Below are 14,872 nucleotides of genomic sequence, written 5' to 3' on the forward strand. Positions count from 1 at the left end.
TCAGACCAGAATACCTCCGGAACCGTCTTCTGCCACATGAATCCCAGCTGTCGATAAGGTCCCACAGAGTTGGCCTTCTCCGGGTCCCGTTGACAAAACAATACCATCTGGCGGGCTCCAGGGGAAGAGCCTTCTCTGTGGCAGCCCCGGCCCTCTGGAATCAACTCCCCCCAGAGATTAGAACTGCCCCCACCCTCCTTGTCTTTCGTAAGTTATTAAAAACTCATCTTTGCCGCCAGGCATGGGGAAATTAACACACACCCCAATTGTCAAGGTTGGTGTATGGTTTGATTGGATTGTGTGATTATTTTATTATAAGGGTTTTAAATTGTATTTTTTAAAATTGGATTTGTACACTGTTTTATGTTTTCTTTTTATAAGAGGCCCCTGCAGAGGGTGATATGTATAATATGTACTGTGTTCGAGTGTCATTTTGTGTCATTTTGGTTGGTGGTGTGCCCCAGGATTTTGTAAATGTAAAAAATGTGCCGCAGTTCAAACAAGGTTGAAAATCACTGCCCTAGGGGTTACGGAAAGCTGTTTTTGCCCTTCCCAGATATTGAATTATAGAAACATAGAAGACTGATGGCAGAAAAAGACCTCATGGTCCATCTAGTCTGCCCTTATACTATTTGCTGTATTTTATCTTAGGAGGGATATATGTTTATCCCAGGCATGTTTAAATTCAGTTACTGTGGATTTACCAACCACGTCTGCTGGAAGTTTGTTCCAAGGATCTATTACTCTTTCAGTAAAATAATATTTTCTCATGTTGCTTTTGATCTTTCCCCCAACTAACTTCAGACTGTGCCCCCTTGTTCTTGTGCTCACTTTCCTATTAAAAACACTTCCCTCCTGGACCTTATTTAACCCTTTGACATATTTAAATGTTTCAATCATGTCCCCCCTTTTCCTTCTGTCCTCCAGACTATACAGATTGAGTTCCTGATATGTTTTATGCTTAAGATCTTCCACCGTTCTTGTGGCTCGTCTTTGGACCCGTTCAATTTTACCCATATCTTTTTGTAGGTGAGGTCTCCAGAACTGAACACAGTATTCCAAATGTGGTCTCACCAGCGCTCTATATAGCGGGATCACAATCTCCCTCTTCCGGCTTGTTATACCTCTAGCTATGCAGCCAAGCATCCTACTTGCTTTTCCTACCGCCCGACTGCACTGCTCACCCATTTTGAGACTGTCAGAAATCACTACCCCTAAATCCTTCTCTTCTGTTTATATTTTATTTATATTTATATTTCTGTTTATATTTTATATGTTTTTGCTCCATATTGATAAATCATATTTAAAATAAATAAATGAATCACAATCTCCCTCTTTCTGCTTGTTATACCTCTAGCTATGCAGCCAAGCATCCTATTTGCTTTCCCTACCGCCTGGCTATGGGTGAATTATGGGTGTGGGCACTTATGCATGCACGCTCTTTCAGCATCTAGCTTTTATCCACTTCTGTCCACCTTTGAATGTCCTTACCTTGCATTTCAGAAGATTCTCCACTCGGATTTGCATGGACCGTCCTCCTTTGGGCCGCACGCAAATGTAGATGGCTTTCACATCGGGGCAAGACCGGAGAAGCTTCTCCACCAGGACTTTGCCCATAAACCCTGTGGCTCCTGTAACGAGGACGGACTTCCCACTGTAATAAGCGCCAACCAAAGACATGGTGTCCTTCATTTCCAAGCTCTTGGTGGCAGGATCTAGAAGGAAAACATACAAAATCGCACAATTGGATCTTCAAAATTTACGGAACAATCTATGAACCAGTGAAGGGCTGAGAAAAAAAAATTACTACCACGCTGTGGCCGTGGCTTATTGTGTGGGTGTTACTTGATGGTCATGTGACTGGGTAGGAGTGGCTTGCCGGCCATGTGACTGGGAGTGGCTTAGAGGTCATGTGACTGGGTGGGAGTGGCTTACCGACCAAGATAAGTTTTCAAATAGGTGCTTGGACTCTCTTTCAGTCGACTATTTCAGCTTCAATCGCAGCAACACAAGAGCATGCAACAGATTCAAACTTAATATTAACCACTCCAAACTTGACTGTAAAAAATATGACTTCAGCAACCGAGTTGTCGAAGCGTGGAACTCATTACCTGACTCAGTAGTGTCAAGCCCTAACCCCCAACATTTTTCCCTTAGACTCTCCACGATTGACCTCTCCAGGTTCCTTAGAGGTCAGTAAGGGGCGTGCATAAGTGCACCAGTGTGCCTTCCGTCCCCTGTCCAATTGTCTCTCCTTATCTCATTTATCTTTTCTTCCTTTCAAATATGTTCACCTATACTTTTATATCTTTTCTTCTATTCTTTTCTTTATTTATACTATTACATAACTTTCTCTTCAATGTGTATTATGTATTGGACAAAATAAATAAATAAATAAAAATAAATAAATAGATTAAGTCCCATTATTTGAATAGCCACAAAAAGGACAAAGGATAGACAGCATTATTTGTTGAGGAGCACAGGAACATTTTAAGGTTTTGTACTGAGCCCACAAGGTTCAGTATGATAACAGATTAGGCAAGTAGCCAAATTTTCTTTAATTGCTATAAAAGTTCAGCTCTAGATAATGATTAAAATGATGAAAGTGTTTATGGGTAAAAACATACTATTTAAAAGTAATTAAGGATTAAGGTACTAGAGAAGGAAGGACAATTAAAAACTATTAAGTATTCAGTAAATAGTGCATAAACTTACTACACCCACTGTGTGTACCTTCCCACCCCTCATAGGGACAGCAGTGCATTCTTCCTTTATAGTAGTACATTTTGTATTAGCCATAGGCTCAGGTATTTAATTTTCTTTGCTCTTTTTGAACATGGCCGCGCAAGCTGTTGTGGGTGTACCTAAGTGCAGGTTAAAAAATATTCACAGCAATAATAAGAGAAAGGATGAAAAATATACTTGCTCAAATTATACATTCGAACCAAAATGGATTCCTTCCTTACAGGCATATCAAAAACAATTTACGAATTATAATGAATATTCTGGATTATTATGAGGCACATCCAGGTAAGCAGACTGCTCTGATATTTATCGATGTGCAGAAAGCATTCAATAATTTAAATTGGGATTTCCTTATAAAACAGTTGACAGTGATGAATTTTGCCAAAAGATTTATTGAAATGATTAAAGCAATTTATACAAACCAGGTGGCAAGAATAATAATAAACAAAGAACAAACTATAATTAATAGTTCTAGTTTTGTTATAATTTACTATAATGAAAAGGGATGAGATAGGGATGTCCCCATCCCCAGTATTGTATATACTTTCAGTGGAGGCATTAGCGATACAAATTAGAAAAAAGCAGGACATTAAAATGTGTTAAAGTAAAAAAAAGAGGGATGTAAATTGCCAGTTTTTGGCAATGATGTGATGTTTACTGTAGAAGAACCACTAGAGGGTGAACAAATATTATTAAAGGAAACAGGACAATTTGGTTGTGTAGCAGGATTGAAAACAAAGAATAAACAAAAATGTTGACCAAATATCTTATCAATAAACAAATTGAAGAACTGGAAAAAATATTAAATTCCTGAGGACTATGGCTGATACAAAATGTACTACTATAAAGGAAGATAACTATAACAAATTGCTTAAACAAATACAAAAGGATTTGGAAAACCGCACTTCCACAACGGCCAAGCCAGCACGCTGCAATTTATATCAGCAGCTCTAATTACTGGAGCCCCACCCAAACACAGGTGGCCTCTCTTATCTCCTGTAATAGTTCTTTACTTGGTCTCTTCTACGCATAACTCTGCGCATGCGTGGATCCAACACTTCCTCATCCTGATCGACCAAAGATAATGGAGATTGGCTTCCTGGGCTGTGTGCCAAGCCCCCCTCTTCCAAGTCACCCCCACCTTCTTCTTCGTCCGAGGAAACTGCACTCCCTGACTGTCGGCAATAAAACAGGCCTATGACATGTTGATGTTCCCCTGCATCCACCTCCACATTTCTTGGGGCAGGAGCTGGGCCAGAGCCAACCACAACAGGTAGTAGCCCACTCCTGTTTCTTATCTAACCCAAACTCACTCACCTATGTAAACATTGCAGAGACAAACTCTGGGCCCTGGATCGTCTCCTAAGAAGTCTCTCTCGACTGGAGTTGGGAGGAATTGCCAGGGACTGGCTGTCACTTAATATAGCGTTCTGATTCCTTAATAGAGTATTAATCTGCCCCGCCTCTAGCCCTCTTCATTAGGCTGATTAGCCTAATTGCTGCCTTGGAGTGATTGATGGGTCCAAGAAAATAGAGCAGGTGGGTGGAGGTTGAGTCATAAAGTTCTAATCCTACAAAGCTGGACATAAACTCTCATCTTTCTTTGGCTTAGAGCAGAGATCATTTGTCAAGGGACTTACGACATCCAACTCAAAGCAACATGGAAAACAATACAATAATTAGTTGTTGATCAAACAGTCGCTGGTAAAAAAAATTAATTAGATTGATTGATTATGTGCCACCATGGAATCGTCAATCTACTCTATGAGAATCACTCCCTAATAATAATAATAATAATAATAATAATAATAATAATAATAATAATCATCATCATCATCATCATCATCATCATCATCATCATCATAGCCATCCCAAGTCTATGGAGAGGGGCAACATACAAATCTAATTAATAATAATAATAATAATAATAATAATAATAATAATAATAAGATTTGTATGCCGCCCCTCTCCGCAGACCGATTTTCCAGATAGCTAAAGCAAGAGCAATACTGTTTTCCCCCCAAAACAAGACTGGGTCTTATAAGATTGATGGTTTCAAAGAGGGGTCAAAGAGGCCATCTATGTCAAAATTGAAGAGCCCTTTTTCAATAGAGGAAGAGGGATAAGACATCATCTATCTCCAATCTACAACACAGTCCCTTCCCAACAAGATGGAGTGGCTGTGGGTATTGCCTCTCAAGGACATATCCATCTGTCCATCCAACACCCTGGGAGAGTATTGAGCCTATCTTCTGGAGTGTTGGCTATTCCGGCCAGTTTGGTGTCACCTGCAAATTTCCCTGTGCCTCCCCTCATCCAAGTCATTGATGAAGATGTTGAAGTGCACCAGTTGCGGCCCTATCTGGATCGGGACTCACTGCTCAAAGTCACTCATGCCCTCATCACCTCAAGATTCGACTACTGTAATGCTCTCTACATGGGGCTACCTTTGAAAAGTGTTCGGAAACTTCAGATCATGCAGAATGCAGCTGCAAGAGCAATCATGGGCTTTCCAAGGTATACCCATGTTACACCAACAGTCCGCAGTCTGCATTGGTTACTGATCAATTTCCGGTCACAATTCAAAGTGTTGGTTATGACCTACAAAGCCCTTCATGGCATTGGACCAGAATATCTCTGGGACCGCCTTCTGCTGCACGAATCCCAGTGACCAATTAGGTCCCACAGAGTTGGCCTTCTCTGGGTCCCGTCGACTAAGCAATGTCATTTGGCGGGTCCCAGGGGAAGAGCCTTCTCTGTGGTGGCCCCGACCCTCTGGAACCAGCTCCCCCCTGAGATTAGAACTGCCCCCACCCTCCTTGCCTTTTGTAAACTCCTTAAAACCCACCTCTGCCATCAGGCATGGGGGAACTGAGATAACTTCCCCAGACCTATATTGTTTATATATGGTATGTTGTGTATATGTTTTTTAAATTATGGGTTTTTAGTTTTAATTATTAGATTTGTATTGTACATTGTTTTTCTATTACTGTTGTGAGCCGCCCCGAGTCTACGGAGAGGGGCGGCATACAAATTTAATAAATGAATGAATGAATGAATGAATGAATGAATGAATGAATAAATAAATAAATAAATAAAAAAGCCTTGGAGTACTCTACTCCCTCCATGTAGATGCAGTTCCATTGAGTGCAGTTGGTCAGCCAGTTAAGAATACATCTGGTGGTGATGCTGTCTTACTGTCATTTTTCTACTTTATCTAGTACAGTGGTACCTCGACATACGGGTTTAATTCGTTCCAGACCCGAGCTCGTAAGTCGATCAACTCGCATCTCGAACGAATGCCTTTAGACTTTGTTTTTCGTGCCGAGATAACTAGAAGCAAGGAGATTCTTGCGCCACCTAGTGGAAGTTCGGCTCGTATCCCGAATTTGAACTCGGCTGTCGAACAGAAATTTTGCTAGCGTCTCGGCTCATAACTTGGAATACTCGCATGTGCAGCAGCTCGTATCTAGAGGTACTAGTGTAGTAGCCTATGGTCTACTTTATCAAATGCCTTACTGAATTCCAAGTTAATTATATTGACAGTATCCCTCTGGTCCATTAATTTTGTCACTTTGTTAAAGAATGCAATATTCTTTGCTCCCCTGGTAGTGTTGGGCGGGTGAGTTCGGGTGAGTTCGTTGAACCCAAACCCAAACCCGAACAGCAGCAAGCTCAAAAAACCACTTTGTCCGTGCCCTGTTGGCTTACTGTTTAGAGCGTATTAAATCAGAAGGCATCCTGGCATCTGACCGACAAGATTTTCGCAAGTTTCATAGCATAATGACTGCCTCTACTTCAATCCCCCTAAGCATGATTCGCCATTGCTCCTGATCGAGGGCAAGCAGAGAATGTTTCCATATAAGCCCAAAACAAGCAAATCTGTAAGCTGCATCTCCACCCAACTGATCTTTCTCCACCCTGGATTAGGTGATATGTTTAGCCTAGATCATTTATAACTAGTTCCAGCTGATGAAATCTTTGCCTAATTTAACCTCATGGTTCGCTTCCGCATATATTTATGAGCAGAAATCTCAGAAGGTGATAAAATTGTGATTTATTGATGTCTGTTTATATCGCTTACATAGAAACATAGAAGATTGACAGCAGAAAAAGATCCCATGCTCCATCTAGTCTGCCCTTATACTATTTCCTGTATTTTATCTTAGGATGGATAGATGTTTATCTCAGGCATGTTAAAATTCAGTTCCTGTGGATTTACCAACCACGTCTGCAGGAAGTTTGTTCCAAGGATCTACTACTCTTTCAGTAAAATAATATTTTCTCACGTTGCTTCTGATCTTTCCCCCAACTAACCTCAGACTGTGCCCCCTTGTTCTTGTGCTCACTTCCCTATTAAAAACACTTCCCTCCTGAACCTTATTTAACCCTTTAACATATTTAAATGTTTCGATCATGCCCCCCCCTTTCCCTTCTGTCCTCCAGACTATACAGATTGAGTTCATTAAGTCTTTCCTGATCAGTTTTATGCTTAAGACCTTCCACCATATTTGTAGCCCGTCTTTGGACCCGTTCAATTTTATCCATATCTTTCTGTAGGTGAGGTCTGCAGAACTGAACACAGTATTCCAAATGTGGTCTCACCAGGACTCTATACAGCGGGATCACATTCTCCCTCTTTCTGCTTGTAATACCCCTAGCTATGCATCCAAGCATTCTACTTGCTTTCCTTACCGCCTGACCACACTGTTCACCAATTTTGAGACTGTCAGAAATCACTATCCCTAAATCCTTCTATTCTTAAGTTTTTGCTAACACAGAACTGCCAATACATTACGCAGATTGAGGATTCCTTTTCACCGAGTGTGTTATTTTACATTTGGAAACATTAAACTGCAGTTTCCATTGCTTTGACCACTTATCAGGTAAAGCTAAATCATTTGCCATATTACAGACGCCTCCAGGAATATCAACCCTATTGCACACATTAGAGTCATCAGCAAATAGACAAACCTTCCCTACCAAACCTTCCCCTATGTCACTCACAAACATATTAAAAAGAATAGGACCCAGAACAGACCCTTGTGGCATACTGCTTGTAACCTGTCTCTGTTCAGAATACTCGCCATTAACAATAACTCTCTGATGTCTACGCTTCAGCTAGCTGCAAATCCACTGAACTATCCACGGATTAAGTCCAATCTTCACTAACCTATCTATCATCTCTTTATGTGGAACGGTGTCAGAGGCTTTGCTGAAGTCCAGATATGCAATATGCAGATATGTACCTTCATGCAACATCTTTGTGACATAGTCAAAGAAATCGATGAGATTAGTCTGACATGATTTGCCCTCAGTAAAGCCATGTTTGTTCCTTAGATTTGTTCTCCATGGGGGTGGCCATAGGATTAGGGTCCAAAAAGACAAGAAGGCAACCACAGTGATGGACTGAAAATTCTGCCCAGTAATGAGGTATTTCTGGGGCTATCAACTTGGGGTACATGTACTTAAGAATGCCTCTACTTAAGAACTTTTCTACTTGTTCAAGATTTTTTTTTTTTGCCTCTTCTTAAGAACCATTTTCTACTTAAAAACCCAAGCCTGGAAAAATTTCCCAGGAAATTTGAGAGCGGCATGAAGGCCCGGATAATTTCCTGACATTCCCCCTTTAATCCTGGCCATCTCGGGCTTTTCTGGACTGCCAGAGGAGCCTTTTGGTGGCACTTAAGGAGGCTTTGGCAGTCCAGAGCGAACGAAGCATTTTCCTTTCTCTGGGCGCTTGGAGAAGGAATAAACCTCTGCCAGCACCCAGAGAAAAGAAACACTCCCTCCTCCTCTTCTTCCTCTTCCTCCTCCCACCCAAATTCCGAGCTTTTATTTCTTTCCTAATGAGTTTGCACGCATTATTTGCTTTTACATTGATTCCTATGGGAAAAATTGCTTCCACTTACGAACCTTTCTACTTAAGAACCTGGTCATGGAATGAATTAAGTTCTTAAGTAGAGGTACGCTGTATTTTGTTTTTATTTCAAATGGCAGCATGGTCACTCAGCATGAAAAGCTGGCAATCCAGGTTCGAGACCCAGGGCATGTATCCAATGGGTTATGTCCAGTAATGGGCAGCCAAAATTTTTACTGCCACACTGTGGGTGTGGCTTATTTTGTGGGTATGGCTTAATGGTCATGTGACTGGGTAGGAGTGGCTTGCTGTCCATGTGACCAGGTGGGAGTGGCTTGAACGATCATCATCGTTCAAGTGAACTGTTAAGTCCTTGACTTACAACCTTACCATTGTCGCTCGCTGGGGTGACAATTTGCTTTGCGTTTCCCGTGCCCTCGTTCCTGGGTTGCCCCCCCAGCTTCAGGCTGGGTAGGTAGGCGAACGGGTGCTGCCAGAAGCATAAATGCTGCCAGCACCGCTTCCACCCACGCCTTCTGCTTGCACCGAAGGTGGGAGGTGGCCGCGTGAGGCTGGAGGGGAGCCGGACAGGAGAGAAAGAAGCTCGTCCAAGGCCAGGAAGGAGGAAAGAGGAAAAAAGCAAGGAGCACAGATGCAGCAGCAGGGGAAAAAAGGAGAACCGAGCTGAGACCGGTAATCCAGGAAGTGACAGCTGACAATCAGGTGGAGATGCGCACGCATCTTCATTTCTGCTGGTGGAACTGCGTTCCACCCCGTCCTGCCTGCTGCCCACCTCTAGTTATGTCTGATCATCCAAAATACCAAATGGAATTAGGATAGCAACCAGAAACTTGGCTTATTTATAGAGTATTTATTTATTTATTTATTTATTTATTTATTTATTTATTTATTTATTTATTTATTTATTCATTCATTTATTTATTTATTTGTTTTGTCCAATACACAATGAGGGTTTTAGTGGGTATATATCTATATACACATAGTAAAATACATGATGAAGGTTATAGAGGAGATACTCATAGTAAATTATATCTAAGAAAGAATAGAAAAGAAGATATAGTAATAGAACATATTAATGAAAGAATAGAAGAAGAGATATAGGAATGGAAGAAAGGTATAGGAGATATAGGAGAGCAATAGGACAGGGGACGGAAGGCACTCTAGTGCACTTGTACTCGCCCCTTACTGATCTCTTAGGAATCTGGATAGGTCAACCGTAGATAACCTAAGGGTAAAGTGTTGGGGGTTTTGGGATGACACTATGGAGTCCGGTAATGAGTTCCATGCTTCGACAACTCGGTTACTGAAGTCATATTTTTTACAGTCAAGTTTGGAGCGGTTAATATTAAGTTTAAATCTGTTGTGTGCTCTTGTGTTATTGTGGTTGAAGCTGAAGTAGTCGCCGACAGGCAGGACGTTGCAGCATATGATCTTGTAGGCAATACTTAGATCTTGTTTAAGGCGTCTTAGTTCTAAGCTTTCTAGACCTAGGATTGAAAGTCTAGTCTCGTAGGGTATTCTGTTTCGAGTGGAGGAGTGAAGGGCTCTTCTGGTGAAGTATCTCTGGACATTTTCAAGGGTGTTAATGTCTGAGATGTGATATGGGTTTCCAAACAGATGAGCAAACGTTTGCAATGTTAGCATCGGTATACACTAATTAAAATAGAAAACATCCTTCCACCACCGCAAGAACAAAAATAACACCTGATTATTTCAGGATAGCCAGGTAGATTTAGTGGTTGAGGCACCGCCACTTTATAAATTGGGACAACTTTAACCATGAAAACCAGCAGGGTGGCTTTGGGTTGGTTCCTCTCAGCCCAGCCCTCTTTAAAATAGTTGTTGTGGTATGGAAAATAGGAGGAGGAAGCTGTGTTGGGATGCGTTCTCAGCCTTGAGTTATTTGTAAAAATAACAAGGATGAGGAGTAAATAAATACACGTGGGTTGATGGAGGAAAAAATAAAAGCGTGTGCAGAAAAAAATTGAAAGGGGCTGCATCAGAGACAAGGTGGGTTTATTTAAATCAAGTTGATTAATGATAATGATGATAATAATGATGATGATAACGCTCTCTACATGGGGCTACCCTTGAAAAGTGTTCGGAAACTTCAGATCGTGCAGAATGCAGCTGCGAGAGCAATCATGGGCTTTCCCAAATATGCCCATGTTACACCAACACTCCGCAGTCTGCATTGGTTGCCGATCAGTTTCCGATCACAATTCAAAGTGTTGGTTATGACCTATAAAGCCCTTCATGGCACCGGGCCAGATTATCTCAGAGACCGCCTTCTGCTGCACGAATCCTAGCGACTGATTAGGTCCCACAGAGTGGATCCTCTCCGGGTCCCATCAACTAAGCAATGTCGCCTGGCGGGACCCAGGGGAAGAGCCTTCTCTGTGGCGCCCCCGGCCCTCTGGAACCAACTCCCCCCAGAGATTAGAACTGCCCCCACCCTCCTTGCCTTTCGTAAACAACTTAAAACCCACCTCTGCCGCCAGGCATGGGGGAATTGAGATCCTCTTTCCCCCTAGGCCTTTACAATTCTATGCATGGTATGTGTGTATGTATGTTTGGTTTTTATATTAATGGATTTTTAATCATTTCTAATACCAAATTACTATTGTACACTGTTTTATTGTCGCTGTTAGCCGCCCCGAGTCTCCGGAGAGGGGCGGCATACAAATCCAATCAATCAATCAACCAACCAACCAACCAACCAACCAACCAACAAACAAACAAACAAACAAACAAACAAACAAACAAACAAACAAACAAACAATAATAGCAGCAGCAGCAACAACAACAACAACAACAACAACAGCAACAACAGAGATGGAAGGGACCTTGGAGGTCTTCTAGTCCAACCCCTTGCTTAGGCAGGAAACCCTAGACTACTTCAGACAAATGGTTATCCCACATCTTCTTAAAAACATCCAGTGTTGGAACATTCACAACTTCTGGAGGCAAGCTGTTCCAAGGACTAATTGTTCTAACAGTCAGGAAATTTCTCCTGAGTTCATAGTTACTTCTCTCTTTGTTTAGTTTCCACCCGTTGCGTCTTGTTCTACCCTCAGGTGCTTTAGAGAATAGCTTGACTCCCTCTTCTTTGTGGCAACCCCTGAGATATTAGAACACTGCTATCATGTCTCCCCTGATCTTTCTTTTCATTAAACTAGCCATGCCCAGCTCCTGCAACCGTTCTTCATATGTTTCAGCCTCCTTTCTGATGAGAATTGGGATGTAAATCATCCCAGATGTGTGTATTTTCATTTATGTTTGTGTGTTTTTATATGTGGGGCTACCTTTGAAGAGTGTTTGGAAACTGCAGATCGTGCAGAATGCGGATGTGAGAGCTATTGTGGGGCTGCCGAGATTTGCCCATGTCTCTCCAACACTCCGCCGCCTGCACTGGCTGCTGATTAGTTTCTGGTCACAATTCAAAGTGTTGGTAATGACCTATAAAGCCCTACATGGCATCGGACCAGTATACCTTCAGAACCATCTTCTGTTGCACAAATCCCAGCGACCGATAAGTTCCCACAGAGTTGGCCTTCTCCGGGTCCCATCGTCTAAACAATGTCATCTGGCGGGCCCCAGGGGAAAAGCCTTCTCTGTGGCGGCCCCGGCCCTCTGGAATCAACTCCCCCCAGAGATTAGAACCACCCCCCACCCTCCTTGCCTTTCGTAAGTTGCTAAAGACCCACCTATGTCGTCAGGCATGGGGGAATTGAGACCCCCCAGCCTTCTGCGGCACGAATCCCAGCGACCAGTCAGGTCCCACAGAGTGGGTCTTCTCCGGGTCCCGTCAACTAAACAATGCCGCTTGGCGGGACCCAGGGGAAGAGCCTTCTCTTTGGCAGCCCTGGCCCTCTGGAACCAACTCCCGCCAGAGATTAGAATTGCCCCTACCCTCCTTGCCTTTCGTAAGCTACTTAAAACCCACCTCTGCCGCCAGGCATGGGTGAATTAAGATTCCTTTTTCCCCTAGGCCTTTACAATTTTATGCATGGTATGTTTGTATGTATGTTTGGGGTTTTTTATATTAAGGGATTTTTAATTCGTTTTTAGTATTGGATTACTATTGTACACTGTTTTATGATTGCTGTTAGCCGCCCCGAGTCTTCGGAGAGGGGCGGCATATAAATCCAATAAATACATGAATGAATGAATGAATGAATGAATGAATGAATGAATGAATGAATAAACAAACAAACAAACAAACAAGTATAAAACGTATCAGGAAAGACTTAATGAACTCAATCTGTATAGTCTGGAGGACAGAGGAAAAGGGGGGACATGATCGAAACATTTAAATATGTTAAAGGGTTAAATAAGGTTCAGGAGGGAAGTGTTTTTAATAGGAAAGTGAATACAAGAACAAGGGGACACAATCTGAAGTTAGTTGGGGGAAAGATCAAAGGCAACATGAGAAAATATTATTTTACTGAAAGAGTAGTAGATCCTTGGAACAAACTTCCAGCAGACGTGGTTGGTAAATCCACAGTAACTGAATTTAAACATGGCTGGGATAAACATATATCCATTGTAAGATAAAATACAGGAAATAGTATAAGGGCAAACTAGATGGACCATGAGGTCTTTTTCTGCCATCAGTCTTCCATGTTTCTATGTTTCTATATAGTTTACACATGGTATGGTTGTGTTATATGGTTTTAATGTTGGGTTTTAGATGTTTTTAATATTAGATTTGTTACACTGCTATAATTTTGCTGTGAGCCGCTCCGAGTCTACAGAGAGGAGCGGCATACAAATCTAATAAATTATTATTAATTATTATTATAAAACAAAATAAATAAATAAATAAATAAATAAATAAATTTCATTTTGTTAAATGGTGCCCAATGTTCAAGTTTGTCGAGATCATTCTATGTTTTGCACCTATCTTCTGGAGTTTCCTGCCAGTTTGGTGTAGTAAAAAGGTTTCATTAAAACTGGGGCTGAAATATATTTCCCTTCCCTACCAGTTCGCGCCAATGTCACATCTAATTTTTGACCCACTGCGCAGAAGATTAAAACCAGAAATTAACCAATGTCCAATCGGTTGAAGGCAGAGCCTCATGCTTTCACCACTACTGGTTCTCCAAACCACACATACCACGGCTACTGACTTATGCATGCTGGATAGAACCTGGAGATATTTCACCACTGATTTAAATCAGCTTGATTTAAATCATAATTATTAAAGATCAACTATCACTTCTGTCCCACAGCAGCTTCTCCTCTGATCTGCTGTTGACTCACCGCCGCCCCAATATTGCAGAATATACAGCCTCGTGTTACATAACTAAGCTCCATTTCATTCTGAATAAATTATCGATGTGTCTTAAATAGAAAACCATCTTTTACTCCCAAAGCATTTTATTAAAATAAATGTGATGAATTTTTTTTTAAAAAAATCCAATTTAAATTTTTAAAAATGGTTTAAATTAAACAAGATCTGATTTAAATTTTAAAAATCTAATTTAAATTTTTAAAATTAAATTTTTCTTGATTTTTTTAAAAAAATCTTTGATTGGCTAAGAGATGTCGACTATGACAGTCTGTTAGCCTTGTGAATGAGGATCCTGTGAAACCAATAAAGCATGCACAACAATGTAGTATGCACAATTAGTTTCCGGGCACAATTCAAAGTGTTGGTTATGACCTATAAAACCCTACATTGCTTAGGACCAGACTACCTACGGGACCGTCTTCTGCCTCATGCATCCCAGTGGCCGGTTAGGTCCCACAGAATCGGCCTTTTCCAGGTCCTGTCGGCGAGATAATGTCATCTGGTGGAACCTAGGGGAAGAGCCTTCTCTGTTTCAGCCCCAGCCATTTGGAACAAACTCCCTCCGGAAATACATACCGTCCCCTCCCTCCTAGTCTTTTGCAAAGCTTTGAAGACCTATCTCTACGGGTTTCAACCAGATTAGATCTATATTTTAATATAAAGGGTTGGAGATGAGGGTTTTTCCCAATTTTCCTTAACAAGGTTTATTGAGATGGATGGGATGGGGTTTAACAAAAGCCCACAGCATTGAGATTGGCTCCGTCCGATGCTGTGAGTGACTGGATTGGATGAATGTGATGAATATGTTGGGATAGATGGGGTTTTTAGAATTGTTTTAGCTTTGTAGTATTTTTAAAATTAGATTTCTACACCTTGGATTGTATTGCATCTATTATGTTGTGCGCTGCCCTGAGTCGGTTGAGAAGGGCGGCATAAATAACTAAATAACT

General features: G+C 41.5%; 1 protein-coding gene across 1 annotated transcript in view; it reads right to left on the reverse strand.

The window, feature by feature from the left end:
- Positions 1 to 14,872, reverse strand: part of FAR2 (fatty acyl-CoA reductase 2) — a 55,217-nt gene that overhangs the window by 18,944 nt on the left and 21,401 nt on the right. Inside the window, exon 2 of the mRNA XM_070755230.1 lies at positions 1,492 to 1,715. Coding sequence (XP_070611331.1) covers positions 1,492 to 1,692 — 201 coding nt within the window. The 5' untranslated portion in view covers positions 1,693 to 1,715. The remainder of the gene's footprint in view (positions 1 to 1,491; positions 1,716 to 14,872) is intronic.

This window comes from Erythrolamprus reginae, chromosome 6 (genome assembly GCF_031021105.1).
Source record: "Erythrolamprus reginae isolate rEryReg1 chromosome 6, rEryReg1.hap1, whole genome shotgun sequence".
NCBI classification, from domain to species: Eukaryota; Metazoa; Chordata; class Lepidosauria; order Squamata; family Dipsadidae; genus Erythrolamprus; species Erythrolamprus reginae.